The sequence below is a fragment of the Lepisosteus oculatus genome, chromosome 4, assembly GCF_040954835.1.
Source record: "Lepisosteus oculatus isolate fLepOcu1 chromosome 4, fLepOcu1.hap2, whole genome shotgun sequence".
Lineage (NCBI taxonomy): Eukaryota > Metazoa > Chordata > Actinopteri > Semionotiformes > Lepisosteidae > Lepisosteus > Lepisosteus oculatus.
Window position 1 is genome coordinate 15,676,248 of NC_090699.1, and position 18,330 is coordinate 15,694,577.

General features: G+C 54.3%; 3 protein-coding genes across 3 annotated transcripts in view; 2 read left to right on the top strand and 1 right to left on the bottom strand.

The window, feature by feature from the left end:
• Positions 1–18,330, bottom strand: part of LOC102689789 (butyrophilin subfamily 1 member A1-like) — a 402,034-nt gene that overhangs the window by 268,816 nt on the left and 114,888 nt on the right. The window lies entirely within an intron of this gene.
• On the top strand, positions 408–8,030 carry LOC102690593 (calcium release-activated calcium channel protein 1). The gene is made up of 2 exons (XM_069188152.1): positions 408–1,289; positions 5,477–8,030. The coding sequence occupies exons 1-2, from the start codon at positions 1,011–1,013 to the stop codon at positions 6,023–6,025; spliced, it is 828 nt and encodes a 275-aa protein (XP_069044253.1). The 5' UTR covers positions 408–1,010; the 3' UTR covers positions 6,026–8,030.
• The window catches only part of setd1a (SET domain containing 1A, histone lysine methyltransferase), a 28,185-nt gene continuing 20,725 nt past the window's right edge, over positions 10,871–18,330 (top strand). The window contains exons 1-6 of the mRNA XM_069187999.1: positions 10,871–11,204; positions 13,573–13,719; positions 14,525–14,623; positions 16,422–16,692; positions 17,718–17,839; positions 18,001–18,230. Of these exons, the coding sequence (XP_069044100.1) occupies positions 13,582–13,719; positions 14,525–14,623; positions 16,422–16,692; positions 17,718–17,839; positions 18,001–18,230 (860 nt within the window). The 5' untranslated portion in view covers positions 10,871–11,204; positions 13,573–13,581. The remainder of the gene's footprint in view (positions 11,205–13,572; positions 13,720–14,524; positions 14,624–16,421; positions 16,693–17,717; positions 17,840–18,000; positions 18,231–18,330) is intronic.

Sequence of the window (18,330 nt, forward strand, 5' to 3'; positions counted from 1 at the left end):
ACGGACCCAGTCCTTCTGCGCCAGTCTGTAATGTCATTTGTGTTTCAGTTCAAAGCTGGGGCCGCTCTCAGACAGGGGGCTTTGCGCCCCAATCAGCAGAGTCGCTGTCCAGCCGCAGCCAGTGATGTCACGTGGCAGAATGTGATGTCACTGGGTGCTGAGTTAATGATGTCGCTGAGGTCAGAGTCAAAACTCCGTTGGGAAGGAACATTTGCATTAGCAGCTATTAGAGTATTAGCAGCTATTAGTATCAATTAGTAACAGCTCAACTGAACCCACAATTACAGATTATTATTATTATTATTATTATTATTATTATGGGTGGTGGGGGACCCTGGAGTCTACCCCAGCAAGCACAGGGCAGGATTCACTCTGGACAGGGCACAAACAAACACACACACACACACACTCCAGGGCCAGTTTTCCCAGAATTAATCTGTCCTTGAATAGCTTCCACCTGTCGGAGGAGACCCATGCGAGCGCGGGGAGAACATGCACACTCCCCGCAGACAGCCGCAAGGCCCCCGGCGGCCGTGCTGGCCACTGCGCCGCCCTGTTGTTGTCAGGAGCGGCTTTAGGGAGTGGCGCTGGAGAGAGCGATTCCTCTCGGGAAGCGGGTGAGTCTCTCCCAGCCCGTCACAGAGCTCAGGGAGCGAGAGCCGGACAGCCGGACCCACCGCAGCGCATCGTTCAACAGGCGGTCTCCTGGAAACGTGGAAACGTCTTCTCCGCTCTTCCTGCGGTCGGTTCTGGTCCGAGTTCCCACTGTTCGCAAGCGGAGCGGCTCTGCCCGATACTTCGATATTTTTAGACGCGCCTCCACGCCCCCGGTTTCCGGCGCGTCTCTCTCTCTTAGCTACGCTGCCCCTGAGTGGCAGAGGCGGTCAGCCGGCGTCTCTCTCCCTTTCTCTCCCCGGTGCCGGCACAGCTCACACCGTCCGGCCTGGAACTGGGCCGGGCCGGCTCTCGCCAGGGGACGAGGGCGCAGGATCTGTAGCCCAGCGCCAGCCATGCAACCCGAGGCGGGACCCGGCGGCTCCACCGCCCCCAGCCCCGCCGCGATCGGGGAGCCGCCGAGCGACAGGAAGGGCGGCTCGGGAGCCGCGCCGGACTCGGACCCCGCCGGGGCGCTCTCCTCCTACCAGGACTTCATCACCAGCACCTACATCGACCTGGTCAGCGCCAACCAGCACTCGGTCCAGGCGCTGAACTGGCGCCGGCTGTACCTCAGCCGGGCCAAGCTGAAGGCGTCCGGCCGCACCTCGGCGCTGCTCTCCGGCTTCGCCATGGTGAGTAAGGGCACCGGGGGGGGGTCAGCCAGAGATAGTTGTGTTGGGACCTTAAAAGTTGTTAGAACAACTGTTACCCACCGAGACGCAAGTTTTTTTTTAAAAAAAAAAAGCCTGGCGCTGAAGCACGGAACTCGCGTTGGGTCTCGGCAAAGGTGCTGGCTTACGTGCGTGGGTAGAAGATGGGCGTGTGTTTGTCACCCGCCGGTAACTACGGCACGCTCGGACGTGGAACCGTCACCGTGGAAGTGTGCGGCGCTGCCGAGAGCTCCTCGGGCCGGGCTCCGTGTGTCCGTGGACGGGCCGCGGCGATATCCGCGGAGCAGCTACCCGGCGATAGAGCCCGTGATCCCACGGCGCTCCCGGCTCACCCAGGTCAGGTGTCGCCAGTGCTGGTCCCGTGGGGCGCGACCTCTTAACTGGAACGATCCCTAAACCTTCGCGACTTGGAAGATTTAATGTTTCTCCTCAGAGCTGTAGCTGGACTGGCAGGTGCCGCACCTGGAGCAGCAGGAAACGGGGTTCAGACGAAAGCTGTTGTTAGGTCGGTTTAATCGAGCGCTCGGGTGGACTGGGAACCGCTGGCCCAAAGAGCACGAGCTTCTGCATCAGGCCCTGCTTAGCTCGACCTAAGGCCGACCTGCTGTGGTCACTCTCACCCCCCTCCCTCCGAGTCAGGGGGTCACAGGGGGCCCTGGGGCTGCAGTCGCCCCCAGACCAGGGTCTTCTGTCCGACTGCACCCCTGATCGCTGAGCCTTCCATTCTTTTCAGTAGAGGAGAGAATGAGAAGAAGAGTTTTGTTACATCCTGAGTGATGTGTAATTATGTAATTAATGAGGGTTTATTAGCGGGTCTGTGCTTGCACCTGTGGCTGGAAAGTTGCCGGTTCGAATCCCGAGGCCAGCAGAGGAATACTACTCTGTTGGGCCCCTGAGCGAGGCCCTTAACCCCAACTGCTCCAGGGGCGCCGTATAAAACAGCTGACCCTGCGCTCTGACCCCCAGCTTCTTCTTGGAGAGCAAGCTGGGGTCTGTGAAAAGGCAAATTCCTAATGCAAGAGATTGTATAGGGCCAATACAGTGATCTGATCTGATCTGATCTTGTCTCAGTCTCTGGGGCCTGAAACCTTCTGCTCAGACGTTCAGCCAGCAGGGCTTGGTCAGCCATTCCTGAAGCACAGTTTTCCTCTTCCTCCTCCTCCTCCTCCAACATCCACAGCTCTCAGTGAGCGGCTGCTTAACCAGTGAGGTCATTAACGAGCTGTTACCATTTAACGAGGTGCAGATATTAAGGAGGGGTGGCTATTTGATGAGGTGTTACCATCACAGGGTGCGGTCATTAATGAGGTGTGGTCATTAACAAGGTGTTACCATCAGAGGGTGGAGGCATTAATGAGGTGTTACCATTTAACGAGGTATCTTCATTAACGACGTGTTACCATGACCGGGTGGGATCATTAACGAGGTGTTACCATTTAACGAGCTGTGGCTATTTGACGAGGAGTGGAAATTAATGAGCTGTGGCTATTTAATGAGGTGGAGCAAACAGTCCCACTGTCCTCACCATCTCCCCAGTATAGTTGCTCTCCTCCAGAGCCCAGTTTCTAATCGGTAAGAAATTCATTAACCAGTACAGGGTCCCTCCTATGTCACAAGAGCACCAGTGGCAGCCCTTCAAGGTGTCCAGTCAGCCTCTTTGTCCTCAGGGGCTCAGGTGATATGGGGCAGAAGTGGGGTCACCCATGCCCCCAGAGCGCCCCCCAGGCTCCTCTCCAGACGGACGTGGTCCAGTGACTGCACTCCGGCACAGCCTGTCAGGAAATGCCGCGGGCCTATTCTGAGCACGTCTCTTTGTTCTGTGAATGCTGGAATTTGAGTCGGAGCGGCGCTCCGTGGTCCGGCACGTCGTCCCCGGCTGGCTCAGCCCGCTTTCCCAGCAGTAACTCATCCCGGATTACTGTTCCCACGGCCGGATCCGCGGATAACCTCCAGCTGACCGCCGGCCGCCAGTTCCCGAGAAGACGGATGGGGCCTGTGCTGTCCACAACTGTGGAAAATCGTCCCTGGCATCTGCCAGAAGGAATACATCACACATTAGACGCGCAGAGCAAAACAGAAAAACCACTCAAGTCACATAAAACCACATGAAAGCACATAAAACCCTGAGAGCAGCATGTGATGGCTAAATAAATTGCAAGTAGTGGGGCGGTACATATACAGTAATTAATAATAATTGCTTACACTTATATAGCACTTTCCTGGACACTCCACTCAAAGCGCTTTACAGGTATTGGGGATCCCCTCCACCACCACCAGTGTGCAGCCCCACCTGGATGATGCGACGGCAGCCATAGTGCACCAGACTGCTCGCCACACACCAGCTATTAGTGGGGAGGAGAACAGAGTGATGAAGACAATTTGTAGATGGGGATTATTAATAAGATCCAATGGGAAATTTGGCCAGGATGCTGGGGTTACACCCCTACTCTTTTCGAGAAACGCCCTGGGATTTTTAATGATCACAGAGAGTCAGGACCTCAGTTTTACGTCTCATCCGAAGGACGGTGCCTTTTTACAGTATACTGTCCCCGTCACTATACTGGGGCATTAGGACCCACACAGACCACAGGGTGAGCGCCCCCTACTGGCCCCACTAACACCTCTCCCAGCTGCAACCTCAGCTTTCCCAGGAGTCTCCCCTCCAGGTACTGACCAGTCTCACACCTGCTGAGCTCCAGGGGGCTGAAGGCTGTGAGTTTCAGGGTGAAATGGCTGCTGGCTCAAGCTTGATAAGAAGAACAGGCCGAGTTCCTGATGTCCGTCTGGGGGCCGTGCTGTGTCACTGAAATGAAAAACAACCGGGTCAGGGGTTTCACGCTGGGGAGCGGGTCAGTTGCTCCGACAGAGTGTTGTCGTCTGTATTGCAGAATGAAAGCTTTGGAATGAATACAGAACAGATTCCCCAGCTGAGAGAGACGTTTCACCACTTCCCGTGCTCACGCTCCTCCTCAGGGCCGCGGCGTTTCCTGTCTGGCCGCTGTTGCCCCCGACAACCAGGCTCTCATTGGTTAGAACCCCTCCCAACGCCACGCCCCCTCCCTGTGGTGGGTGGGCCAATCGCAGCCCTCAGGAGGGTAAACAGGAAACCAGAAATCCCACAGCAGGAAATGGCCAGGTGTCTTTTCAGCTGGTAGAAGGCGCAGGAAGTGTCAGAAAGTTTGACAGCTGTCTCACTCCAATCAGATTTGAATCACTGTGTCCGCAAACTTTGTCTTATGAGAGCTGAAACCATCTCACTCGAAGTGTCTCTCTTAGCTGCTGTATGTTCTGCTGTCTTCCCTGTTGGTAATGTTTGTTGTATTGTTGTGTTGGCCTGTGCAGTAAGACATAATTTCCCCCAGAGGATAATAGACCTTGAATTGAGCCTGAGGCTGGTGTCTCTAGAGCAGGGCTCCCCAAAATCCGCTCAGTGGGGGCAACACCGATGGATCCCTTACCCAGCAGGCCACTGGCCGGGGCATGGAGGTGGGAGCGGTCCAGTTATATAATAATATAATAATAAACTTTATTTTATATAGCGCCTTTAAAGGTGGCTTCTCAAAGCACTTTACAGGATGACAATAACAATAAATAAGAAGACCACAACAATAAATAAGAAAATTTCACAAGACAGGACACAATTATAATTACAACAATACAACAATAACAATAGAGGAGACCGTGGAAGATGGTATTAAGAAGAGCAGAGGGGTGAAGAATGGAACCAGTTAAGTAAAGGCTTTTCTGAAAAGGAGGGTTTTGAGTCTGGATTTGAAGGAGTTTAGAGAAGGTGACTCTCTAATATCCTTGGGCAAAGTGTTCCAGAGCTTGGGGGCATAGCAGGAGAAGGCCCTGTCGCCCATACAATGTAGACGGGCTTGGGGGACAGTAAGGAGGGCAGAATTTGAAGAGCGGAGGTTGCGAGGTGGGGAGTAGGGCGATAAAAGTTCAGACAGGTATTGAGGTGCCAAGCCATGTAAAGCCTTGTAGGTGAGCATGAGGATTTTAAAGTCTACACGGAATTTGAGCGGAAGCCAGTGCAAGGACTCCAGGATAGGAGTAATGTGAACACTTGCACTAGACCTGGTCAGGATTCTGGATTCAGTTGAGCCTCGCTGGTGCTGACCAGCGATATCTTACCTCCCCAGGTCGCCATGGTGGAGGTGTCCCTGCAGGACGACTACCCCTACCCCCCCGGCCTGCTGGTGTCCTTCAGCGTGGTCACCACCGTGCTGGTGGCCCTGCACCTCTTCGCCCTGCTGGTCAGCACCTGCATCCTGCCGCACCTGGAGGCCGTCAGCAACATCCACAACCTGCGCTGCGTGGCCCAGTCGCCCCACCTCGTCCTGCGCCCCTACATCGAGCTGGCCTGGGGCTTCTCCAACGCCCTGGGGCTGCTGCTGTTCCTGGCCGAGGTGGCCCTCCTCTGCTGGGTCAAGTTCTTGCCCCTCGGGGGGAGGCCCCAGACCGCGGATTCCCTCCGCTCAAACTCCTCCGAGGCAGCGGTGGAGGGGGGCAGGAGCAGCGAGGGGTACGGCGCCGCCCTGGTGGCCACCGTGGTGATGGTTCCCGCGGGGCTGCTGTTCGCCCTCTTCGCCCTGCACTTCTACCGGGCGCTGCTGACCCACAAGAGCCAGAGACACAGCCAGGAGCTGCTCTGCCTGAGCACCCTGCAGCAACAGCTGGACACGGTCTGAGCACCCCGCGGGCACAGCTGGACACGGTCTGAGCACCCCGCGGCCACAGCTGGACATGGTCTGAGCACCCTTCAGCCACAGCTGGACATGGCCTGAGCATCCCGCGGGCACAGCTGGACACGGTCTGTGCACCCTTCAGCCACAGCTGGACACGGTCTGTGCACCCCGCGGGCACAGCTGGACACGGTCTGAGCACCCTTCGGCCACAGCTGGACATGGTCTGAGCATCCCGCGGGCACAGCTGGACACGGTCTGAGCACCCCGCGGGCACAGCTGGACACGGTCTGAGCACCCCGCGGGCACAGCTGGACACGGTCTGAGCACCCCGCGGCCACAGCTGGACACGGTCTGAGCACCCCGCGGGCACAGCTGGACACGGTCTGAGCACCCCGCGGCCACAGCTGGACACGGTCTGAGCACCCCGCGGCCACAGCTGCCCCCCCGCGGCTCCTGGCGAGGGAGGGGGCTGGGGGGATGGGTGGAGGCGGAGGGAGGGTGAGCCAGGCGCTGTGTGAGGAAGAGGGTGGTTACATCACTTCCGGTTCAGCTCCGTGCAGGGAGCACGAATGCAGGGCTGTTGCCGGGGGACTGTGCTAGTAAAGGCATGCCACACGGGTTCGAATCCTAACCTTGTAACCTGCACCTCCCGACAGCCAGCCTGCCGGTGAAGCAGAGGAGCAGTTCTTTTAGGGATGCGGGCGCAAGATGGGTCACAGGCAAGAGGAGCCTGTTCGGGCCTTTTGGGTTGTTGATCCCAAAAGCCAGGGTATCGCCTTGACCAAGCTGTCCAGTACTGCTGTTCCACACTCCCGCCACCCTGTGTGTAAAGCAGAGCCTCCTGTTCTCAGTTTTTAATGCATTGACTGTAGTTTGAACCTTTGTCCGCTGCCGAGTTCTGAGGAAGCTCATTGGACCGACTCTGTCAGTGTCGTTGAGGATTGTGAGCATGTGCATCAGGTCCCATCACATCTTTATGGCAGTGAGAGGCATTACAGCCCAGCTGGGGCTGGAGATCCTCAACCCTTGTAGTGGGAGTCCTTATTCCACCAGCTGTAACCTGCAATTCGAACCCGGGCCCAATCTGAGTGCTTTGTGAGGAAGCCCGGCTTCTTATGGCGATTCATTGACGCGGCAGAGAGACTCAGCAGGACACAGGGTTTGCCATGACCCTGGGTCATTCTGCGTGGAGCCTGCGTGTTCCTCACAGACCTGAAGAAGGCTCCACAGCCTAAACGTTTTGCTTCATTTCTTTGCTTTTCAGCATGGAATGAACCTTCCCTGTTCCTGTGTTCCCCCCCCACGCCTGCTCTCCATCACTCGTTCCCAGTGTGCCCTGCACTGGCTACGAGACGCCGACACTGGAACAGGGGCCGCATTAGGGAGGGCGGTTCTTTAACGAGGGGGTCCACAAAGAAATTCATCATTTATATATCGCGCGGAACGAAAAATGTATCGTTGTATGATATCAGTGCGTACGATTCAATATATTATAAGTGGTTATACATTAGTGGATGGGGACAGCATGGGGGTGCAGTGGTGAGCGTTGCTGGGGCCCTGGGTTCAACTTTGGACCTGGAGTGCTGTCTGTGTGGAGTGTGCATGTTCTCCCTGTGTTGGCGTTGGTTTCCTGCAGGTGCTCCAGGGCCATCTAGTGGCCGCAGTGAGAAATGGCCAGTCCCAGGTTCCCCGTGCCCTCCCTGCCCTCTGGCCTGAGGGGGGGGGGTGGTCGAGGAGGCGTCGGGCTGCGAACCAGCTTGCAGGAAGAGGAAGGGGTCAAGGACAATTAGGTGGGCTGCGGGGGTCCCCACGACAGACGATCCTCTCGGTGGGTGGCGGCACCCCTGTCTGAGCCCCGAGCGTCACCCGGAGACGAACTCCTCGTTCCCACAGGGAGCGCCAGGCCTCGGGAGCTACCCCGCCTCCCTGTCTCTTTCCCTTTGTGTCCGGTCTTGTAAATATCCCCGGCGCTTTTTTCGTAATTAAATATTATATTTTGGAAATAGAAGGTGGCCGTGTGTCTCGTCTCTTCCTCGCCTGGGCCTGTTGGGGGCACACACTCCGCCTTCCCCCGAGACAGACACAACACTAGGCATGACACTGAGCAGGCTCAAACACTGCAGGGGCCGCCTCCTGCGTCACGCAGGGCCTGACGTAGACGCTCGTGGGGTATCAAAGTGTTGCTGGGAAGTTTAATTATGAGTGTGTGTTTTGGGGGGTGGGAGATTTTAAGTTCAGGAATGTTTAATGACTTTTCCAGTTTTACCCAGCTGGCCCCAGGCCCTGGTGCCGAGTCTGGAGGGGTCGTTATCTCTTAATTAACTTGCACAGTCCGAGTCAGCAGCAATTGAGAGCGGTGGAGGTCAGCAGTCGGGAGCTCAGGCGACGACACGCCTCCTCCTCCGGGCGTGACCGCTTCTCCGGGAGCAGGGATCGGGTATCCAGGACCCTGGCGGGTATTTTGGGATCAGAATTCCCCTCGCGCTGCTTCGGCCGTCGACTGAGCGCGCAGTGGGAGAGGAGGCGTCTCGAGGAGGCCGAGACCAGCTGATCCTGTTGTTATTATGGTACTCGGGATTAAAGCTGCTGTCCTACCAGGCAGAAACTGAAGGGGCCACTAATTCATCCGACCGTTTTCCGACTGCTTCCGATTCAGGGTCACGGGGGAGGTATAACCTAGACCTGCAAGGAGCATGTGCAAGGCAGAGAGCACCCAGAGGAGACCCATGAGAACACTGTGAGATCATGCAAACTCCACACAGACAGCACCCCAGGAGCTGAACCCAGGGCCCCGGTGCTGCAAGGCAGCAGCGCTCACCACTATACTAATGTGCCACTTATTTCAAATATTTGAATTATTCATACGAGTAAGCCAATATGTGGGTCAAAAGTTATATATATATATGCTTCTTTATCATATATATAGCTGAATACTCGTGATAATTTAATGTCCAGATGAAGGCTTGTAAGTTAGCAATGCAATATTCTAAATTTCAGTGTGCCAGGAAAGGACTGCAGCTGCTGTTGAGGTTGAATTTGATCATGTGGTGAATCATAGAGGCTTTTGAACTGCCAAATGATACAGAGACCGACTGCAACCCTTGTGACACTTGTGAGAGCACACTGGTGATCTGTGACACGATGATAGGCCTGGGCTTCGTGTACGTGTATGAAATACTATAAAGGTAAAACTCATGCTCAGGTGCCACATTCCACATTCACAGATGCCACTTAGCTTGCCAGTATGTCCACAGTTCCAGAGCCGGGACAGGGAGAAAGGCAAGGACGACAGCAGGAGGCAGGGCCTGGAGGGACTCCGTTTGTGCCAATCCAGCCCCAGCAACCACTTGCACAGATTGGAAAAGGACAATCAGCCTTTCAAAAGCGTTTGCAATATACTGTAGTAGAGGTTGTATGACTTGTCGGGAGTGTGTACTCATTGTAAGATGTCTATTGTGAAATAAAGTTTAGTTTGTTAGAAAGAAAATGTCTTTGGGCTGTGGGAGCAAACGGAAGCCACAGGAGGAAATCCACACGAACTCGAGGAGAACGTGCAAACTCCTCTCAGACAGCACCCCAGGGCTGGAACTGAAAGCAAGGCCCCAGCCCTGCGAGGCAGCGATGATGACCACTAGCACCGGTGTCACCCACAGCTCCCCCCTCTGGACTAGCAAGCGGATCGATAAAGGCATGAGCCGCGGAGACGCACAGGTCAGCTGCGGGGGACAGCCGACACTGTGGGAACGCCGTGCCTTTTTCATCGAGAAGAATATAGTTCACAAGCAGACGATGCTACGGCAGTAAATCCACTTTCTGTACACATTTATTACACCTAGTTTTACACGTACATCGCACACAGCAGTCCCAACGCTGATATTTTAAGATAAATTTAAACGGTTATGTACGGCACAGTTATTATCTGTCCATAATCCAAGTAAGAAAAGTAAAGAAAACTCGCCGGGCCTATGGGTGGACGATGACTGTTGCTCTTAACAGAAACCTGACTACAACCGAGTGCGTGAACCATCAGATTACTGCGATGGCGCTCAGAATCAACCGCCGACTATAGAGATCTAACCTGTGTTTTGTCTTTGTTCACTGGTCTTTTTGGATACCTTTTTCTCCCTTGTTAGTATGGGTTGATGTTAAATACAATTTTGAAGAAAAAAAAACTATAGCAACCTTCCGTCACCTCCGAAAGTAGGTGACTCCGGTTCAGGTTAAAATAGCGTTCAATGGTTATTAAAATACATGGATATATAGATAACACTGAGTCGTTATAGATGCTTCTGCATTAAATTCACTTTCAGACACAAAGACTGTTGTCTTGTTGCTGTGTTGCGACGGCGCGCCAACGATAGGAGGTTTAACTGCAGTTCATAGTATTCACATCGACTTATTTCTGTCTCGTATAATTCACACAAGGCGCTTCGTATAAAATAAAATGTTTAAATGGTTCCCGAAGCACTGAATTTCACACGTAGCGCTCAAATACGACAACACAGCAACGTGTAAAAACATTCAATCCCACTTCCGGCCTGTAACCACGCCACTTCTCCACAGCTAGCTCGCCATTACAGTCGGCAGTTTCCACAGGCATGCTACTGTTTTTAAAAAAGTATTATTAAAGCAAACGGTGGTGTTCTCACTCTTTTAGAACATAGCACTTCCATAACCGTCTCAATTTTATGGTAAAAAGTGTAAAAATGTAGGCCTATGCTTCTAAACAAAGGAATAATACAGGTCCTCTTTGCGTCTTTCCATTTGAGTTGTAGTGTTGAAGACTACGAATCAGCTGATGGGAATCTCTTGTTAGTTTATCTTTTGTTTGTGAGGGGGAGCGCGAGCTGTTTGCGCAGTTCCGATTGAGAACACTTAGTTCGAGATCGAAAACGGCAGATTCACCAAAACTGCTAACGCTAATAGGCAGAGAGAAGTAGTGGCGGAGTTCGCTCTTGTTGTTATTTATATTTATCACGCCTAACGAAGGCCGTAAACCGGACAAGAAAACATCTGTGTTTTGATAGAAAGCAAGGACTCTAGTGATTCCGTTTTTATTTTAATGTATTTTCCCTTCCCTGCCTTCTTGTGCACTGGTTAGCAGACAGACGTGTAGAAAGTGCGACTGCGGACACAGGGATGTAATTCGCAGTGACTGATGGAGACCAGGCGAGGTGTTCAGGTCAGTACGCGGCCGCCTCTCGGCTAATTTTTTATCTCCGTTTTCCGAAATAAAAAACCGCTTCCCGTTTATATTTCTGCTTGGGGGTCACATATCCGAGAATCGGAACATTAGCGACGCTCTTAGCGGCCGAAAAGGCGGGGAGTGGAGTGGAAGGGGTGGCGGTTTTTCGGGGTACGGCGCTCTGTGCGGCTCCCGTTCGGGTGAGGCCTGCGCCGGAGCCGCGGGCTGGGAGTTTGAAGCGAGCCGATTCCGGGAGCGAGGGCGCCGGCCTGGCAGAGGAGCCGAGGCCCAGTGGAGATGGGGGAGAGGCGGGAGGGTGGATGCGGGTGAGAGGACGGAGAAGGTAGGGCATCCCGTTGTTCGCTTCAATACCACCTTCATTCCCGGGATTGAACGCGTGCCATTATTTTCGGGGAAGTTTGTTGTTCTGTGAAGTCCCGCCCGTGACGGTGAGCGCCGAGTCGGGGTAGCGACAGCCCGAGCTCGGGGTCGACAGTTCTACTCCCCGGGCCGGTCGCACCGCCGGACACCCGGGCAGTCCCGGGCAGCACCGCGGGGTCCCACAGCCGGAGCCCCGGGGCGGGCTGACCGGGTCAAGGTGCTGGGTGTGAGGTACCCAGCGGCGGGTGATCTCCGCTTCATTTTCCCGCTGCCGGAGACTCCGCTCCAGCCCGGTTAGCGCAGCGAAGGCTCCCCGAGGAGCGCGTTAGTCAGTCCAGGGCCCGGGTGGCCCGCAGGCGAGGACCAGCGTGTTGCCGTCCCTGGTGTCCGGAAGCGGGAGACGGTGCGCTCCTCCGCGGGACACAACAACACGCTCGCAGGGGGCGGCGCGCCGGGCGATCCCCGGTCCCGCTGGGCGGACTTCCGGACAGGAGCGCACGGGCTTTATGTGCTCTTACCCCGGTACGTAACCAGTGAGGACGCGTGTACGTCCAGGTGTGTGCTTGACTGGCCAAAATATTAGGATCCCCCGGTGGAAGAAAGCGTCGGGCTGCAGGGCTTCAACTTGAAACTACAGGCCGAGCCCAGAGTGCGGCGCACGAAAGGGCGGTTCTTTTTTATTATGCTGTTTGGGTTAGTGGTGCCGGACGGGTGGTTCTGTTGTTATTGTGCAGTTTGGGTCAGTGTCAGACTGTACGTTCTGTTGTTATTGTGCAGTTTGGGTCAGTGTTGCACTGTTAAGTTCTGTTGTTATTGTGCAGTTTGGGTCAGTGTCAGACTGTTAAGTTCTGTTGTTATTGTGCGGTTTGGGTCAGTGTCGCACTGTTAAGTTCTGTTGTTATTGTGCAGTTTGGGTCAGTGGTGCTGGACCGGTGGTTCTATTGTTATTGTGCAGTTTGGGTCAATGGTGCCTGACTGCTGGTCCTGTTGTTACTTAGCTGTTTGGGTCGTGGTGTCAGACTGTAAGTTCTGTTGTTACTGTGCCGTTTTGGGTCGTGGTGTCGAACTGTAATTTCTGTTGTTACTGTGCTGTTTGGGTCGGTGCTGCTGGACCGGTAGTTCTGTTGTTATTATGCTATTTGGTCAGTGGTGCTGGGCGGGCCTATTGTTACTGTGCTGTTAGGGTCGTTGGTGCCGGTCGGGTAGTTCTGTTGTTAATCTACTTGTTGGGTCAATGGTGCCTGACTACTGGTCCTGTTACTTAGCTGTTTGGGTCGTGGTGTCGGACTGTAAGGTTTTTGTTATTGTGCTGTTTGGGTCGTGGTGCTGGACCTGTGGTTCTGTTCTTACTGTGCTTTTTGGATTGGTGGTGCCGGACGGGTAGTTCTGTTGTTATTGTGCTATTTGGTTGGCGGCGGTGGTGTGGGTGTGGTTGTGATTCCACGGGGAGTGGTGGGGTGGATGCGATACTGGGGGCAGTGTTGGTGGTGTGAGTGTGGTTGTGATGCCGGGGGTTTGGGTGTGATGGCGCGGGGAGCGCTGGTGTGGGTTTGATGCCAGGGGTGTGGGTGTGATACCGGGGAGCGCTGGTGTGGTAGTGATGCCGTGGGGAGCGCTGGTGTGATGCCGCGAGGAGCGCTGGTGTGGATGTGAAGCCGCGGGCGACGGTGGTGGTGGTGGTGACAGCATCAGTGTTATCCTGAATGGTGGTGATATCAGACGCCTTTCTGTTTGGGGAATTTTCTGTCACTTCTTCTGAGATATAGGAATGTGAGTTCTGTTGAGCCAGTTGGCGTAGGCAGGGCAGGGAGAACTGGAATGTTATTGGGTAAGACGGTTGCATGTGTTGAGCTTGTTGTTGATAATCGCTTCAGTGCTGCTCACAGTGAGCCTTGGGGGGACCAATGAGTTATGCTAATGTGTTACTAACCAGGGTCAGGGATTCCTCACTGAAGCATTGTTCCTCCCTCCCTGTGCTCAACAGTGAGTGAGTATGGATCCAGACAGCGGGGCAGACACACAGAGAGCCCTCAATGTCCAGTGGAGGAGCTACAAGCTGATTGTGGATCCAGCCTTGAAAAAGGTTTCACAGAAGATCTACAGATACGATGGAGTCCACTTCAGCGTGCCGGTTAGTGTCGCCCTTCCGGCGTTTACTGATGGTGTGTGAGAGGTGTCAGTGACGACCTGCTGGTGGCGTCAGTTTCTGTGTGTGTCAGTGACCATGTGGGTGGAAACCTGATGACAACAGGAGTTGAGTGTGTTAAAGTGACCGTTACGTTCCTACAACTCGGGGTTCAGGTGAGTGCTAATTTACCAGCAGCCATATCACCCTGCAACTCACAACTGGCAACCCACTGAAGCTAAGCAGGTGTGAGCCTGGTCAGTACCTGGATGGGAGACCTCCTGGGAAAAACTAAGGTTGCTGCTGGAAGAGGTGTTAGTGGGGCCAGCAGGGGGCGCTCACCCTGCGGTCCATGTGGATCCTAATGCCCCAGTATAGTGACGGGGACACTATACTGTAAACAGGCGCCGTCCTTCGGATGAGACGTAAAACCGAGGTCCTGACTCTCTGTGGTCATTAAAAATCCCAGGGCGCTTCTCGAAAAGAGTAGGGGTGTAACCCCGGTGTCCTGGCCAAATTTCCAATTGGCCCTTACTAATCATGGCCTTCTTATAATCCCCCTCTATGAATTGGCTACATTACTCTGCTCTCCTCCCCACTGAGAGCTGGTGTGTGGTGAGCGTTCTGGCGCACTATGGCTGCCGTCGCATCGTCCAGGTGGGGCTGCACATTGGTGGTGGTGGAGGGGAGTCCCCATTACCTGTAAAGCGCTTTGAGTGGAGTGTCCAGAAAAGCGCTATATAAGTGTAAGCAATTATTATAATTAATTAATTAAGTGTGTTTAAGGTTTAAGTGTGTGTTAATGTCCCAGGACTCGGGGTTCGCCCCTGTGGGAGAAGTGCGGGACCCTCGCCCCCGAAGGATCTGGTCCAAACACAGAGAGCTGTCCCTGCCAGTGCCAAAATTCAAGGTCAGATATTCACACCCTTCTCATCCCTGAGTGTGTCTGTATGAACCCCTCTCTCTCAGTGCAGTGTTAATGTACTGGAGTGTCCAGTCAGTCAGTGTGTCTGTATGAACCCCTCTCTCTCAGTGCAGTGTTAATGTACTGGAGTGTCCAGTCAGTGTGTCTGTATGAACCCCTCTCTCTCAGTGCAGTGTTAATGTACTGGAGTGTCCAGTCAGTCAGTGTGTCTGTATGAACCCCTCTCTCTCAGTGCAGTGTTAATGTACTGGAGTGTCCAGTCAGTGTGTCTGTATGAACCCCTCTCTCTCAGTGCAGTGTTAATGTACTGGAGTGTCCAGTCAGTCAGTGTGTCTGTATGAACCCCTCTCTCTCAGTGCAGTGTTAATGTACTGGAGTGTCCAGTCAGTCAGTGTGTCTGTATGAACCCCTCTCTCTCAGTGCAGTGTTAATGTACTGGAGTGTCCAGTCAGTGTGTCTGTATGAACCCCTCTCTCTCAGTGCAGTGTTAATGTACTGGAGTGTCCAGTCAGTCAGTGTGTCTGTATGAACCCCTCTCTCTCAGTGCAGTGTTAATGTACTGGAGTGTCCAGTCAGTCAGTGTGTCTGTATGAACCCCTCTCTCTCAGTGCAGTGTTAATGTACTGGAGTGTCCAGTCAGTGTTTCTGTATGAACCCCTCTCTCTCAGTGCAGTGTTAATGTACTGGAGTGTCCAGTCAGTCAGTGTGTCTTTATGAACCCCTCTCTCTCAGTGCAGTGTTAATGTACTGGAGTGTCCAGTCAGTGTGTCTGTATGAACCCCTCTCTCTCAGTGCAGTGTTAATGTACTGGAGTGTCCAGTCAGTAAGTGTGTCTGTATGAACCCCTCTCTCTCAGTGCAGTGTTAATGTACTGGAGTGTCCAGTCAGTCAGTGTGTCTGTATTAACCCCTCTCTCTCAGTGCAGTGTTAATGTACTGGAGTGTCCAGTCAGTGTGTCTGTATGAACCCCTCTCTCTCAGTGCAGTGTTAATGTACTGGAGTGTCCAGTCAGTAAGTGTGTCTGTATTAACCCCTCTCTCCCAGTGCAGTGTTAATGTACTGGAGTGTCTAGTCAGTAAGTGTGTCTGTATGAACCCCTCTCTCTCAGTGCAGTGTTAATGTACTGGAGTGTCCAGTCAGTCAGTGTGTCTGTATGAACCCCCCTCTCTCAGTGCAGTGTTAATGTACTGGAGTGTCCAGTCAGTCAGTGTGTCTGTATGAACCCCTCTCTCTCAGTGCAGTGTTAATGTACTGGAGTGTCCAGTCAGTCAGTGTGTCTGTATGAACCCCTCTCTCTCAGTGCAGTGTTAATGTACTGGAGTGTCCAGTCAGTCAGTGTGTCTGTATGAACCCCTCTCTCTCAGTGCAGTGTTAATGTACTGGAGTGTCCAGTCAGTCAGTGTGTCTGTATGAACCCCTCTCTCTCAGTGCAGTGTTAATGTACTGGAGTGTCCAGTCAGTCAGTGTGTCTGTATGAACCCCTCTCTCTCAGTGCAGTGTTAATGTACTGGAGTGTCCAGTCAGTCAGTGTGTCTGTATGAACCCCTCTCTCTCAGTGCAGTGTTAATGTACTGGAGTGTCTAGTCAGTAAGTGTGTCTGTATGAACCCCTCTCTCTCAGTGCAGTGTTAATGTACTGGAGTGTCCAGTCAGTCAGTGTGTCTGTATTAACCCCTCTCTCTCAGTGCAGTGTTAATGTACTGGAGTGTCCAGTCAGTGTGTCTGTATGAACCCCTCTCTCTCAGTAAGGGTAAGGGTACTCACTGTCTCCTCCTCTTTCTTAGCTGGATGAGTACTATGTGGGTCCCGTCCCCCTGAAGGAAGTGACATTCGCTCACCTCAACGACAACATCCGCGAGCCCTTTCTTGCCGAGATGTGCGCCAAATTTGGGGAAGTGGAAGAAATGGAGATCCTGTTTCACCCCAAAACCCGCAAACACCTGGGGCTGGCCAAGGTCCTGTTCAGTAGCACTCGGGGTGCCAAGGAGACGGTCAAACACCTTCACAACACCTCAGTCATGGGCAACATTGTCCACGTGCAGCTTGACATCAGAGGTGGGTCCTGTGTTCACTGTATCCTCTCTGTACACTGGACTCACCCTGACTCACTGCAGAGACCGGTCCTGTGTTCACTGTATCCTCTCTGTACCCTGGACTCACCCTGACTCACAGTAGAGACCCGTCCTGTGTTCACTGTATCCTCTCTGCACGCTGGACTCACCCTGACTCAATGCAGAGACCCGTCCTGTGTTCACTGTATCCTCTCTGCACGCTGGACTCACCCTGACTCACAGTAGAGACCGGTCCTGTGTTCACTGTATCCTCTCTGTACGCTGGACTCACCCTGACTCAATGCAGAGACCCGTCCTGTGTTCACTGTATCCTCTCTGCACGCTGGACTCACCCTGACTCACTGCAGAGACTGGTCCTGTGTTCACTGTATCCTCTCTGCACGCTGGACTCACCCTGACTCACTGCAGAGACCGGTCCTGTGTTCACTGTATCCTCTCTGCACACTGGACTCACCCTGACTCACTGCAGAGACCGGTCCTTTGTTCACTGTATCCTCTCTGCACACTGGACTCACCCTGACTCACTGCAGAGACCGGTCCTGTGTTCACTGTATCCTCTCTGCACGCTTGACTCACAGTAGAGACCGGTCCTGTGTTCACTGTATCCTCTCTGCACGCTGGACTCACCCTGACTCACTGCAGAGACCGGTCCTGTGTTCACTGTATCCTCTCTGCACACTGGACTCACCCTGACTCACTGCAGAGACCGGTCCTGTGTTCACTGTATCCTCTCTGCACACTGGACTCACCCTGACTCATAGCAGAGACCGGTCCTGTGTTCACTGTATCCTCTCTGCACACTGGACTCACCCTGACTCACTGCAGAGACCGGTCCTGTGTTCACTGTATCCTCTCTGCACACTGGACTCACCCTGACTCACTGCAGAGACCGGTCCTGTGTTCACTGTATCCAGTTCAGTGTAGAAGGCTGGCTGTGGCGATATGGTTAGACAGCATATGTGAGGCAGCAGTGACCCTCTATGTCTCTCTCCGTGTCTCTCTGTGCAGGACAGCAGAGAATGAAGTACTACGACCTGATTGTCAGCGGCTCCTACACGCCCCAGACCGTCCCCACTGGGGGCAAGGCCCTGTCCGAGAGGTTCCTGCCCCCTCTGGCGCACCCCGACACGGTGAGCGTGGGGCAGGGGAGGGGGGTGTAATTCCCAGCCCGATGAACCCCGGCGGTGTGTTAGCCGTCTGACCTCTGACCTCCCCGTTGTCCTCTCCCCTCGCCTCGCGGTCTCTCCTGCCCCGGACTGACTCCTTGTCCGTCTCTCCCTCTGCGTCACAGCTGACGGAGCTGCGGAGACGGGTGTCCACGGACGCCCTCACTCCTGGGGGCAGCAACACGCCCTGCTCTGTGGACACCGGCTTCTCCAGCGACCAGAGGATGGACACACCCTCCTCCTCACTGGGGGGGCCCTATACCCCGGGCTCCTCCACCTCCTCGCAGGGCGGGGGCACCCCCTACACGCCCCGCTCCGGCACGCCCTACTCCCAGGACTCGGCCTACTCCAACAGGTCAGCTCCGGCGCCCAGCAGCTCTTGTTAACTGGTCACTTCGCTGACAGACATTGGCTTAGCGGCAGAGTGGCCAGCCCAGCTGTGTAGAACGACACTG

Bases quoted from the DNA above. Each gene is read 5' to 3' on its own strand.
- LOC102690593 (XM_069188152.1), top strand. From the start codon at position 1,011: ATGCAACCCGAGGCGGGACCCGGCGGCTCCACCGCCCCCAGCCCCGCC. The intron at 1,290-5,476 runs GTGAGTAAGGGC...TTACCTCCCCAG, and splicing joins TGCTCTCCGGCTTCGCCATG to GTCGCCATGGTGGAGGTGTC.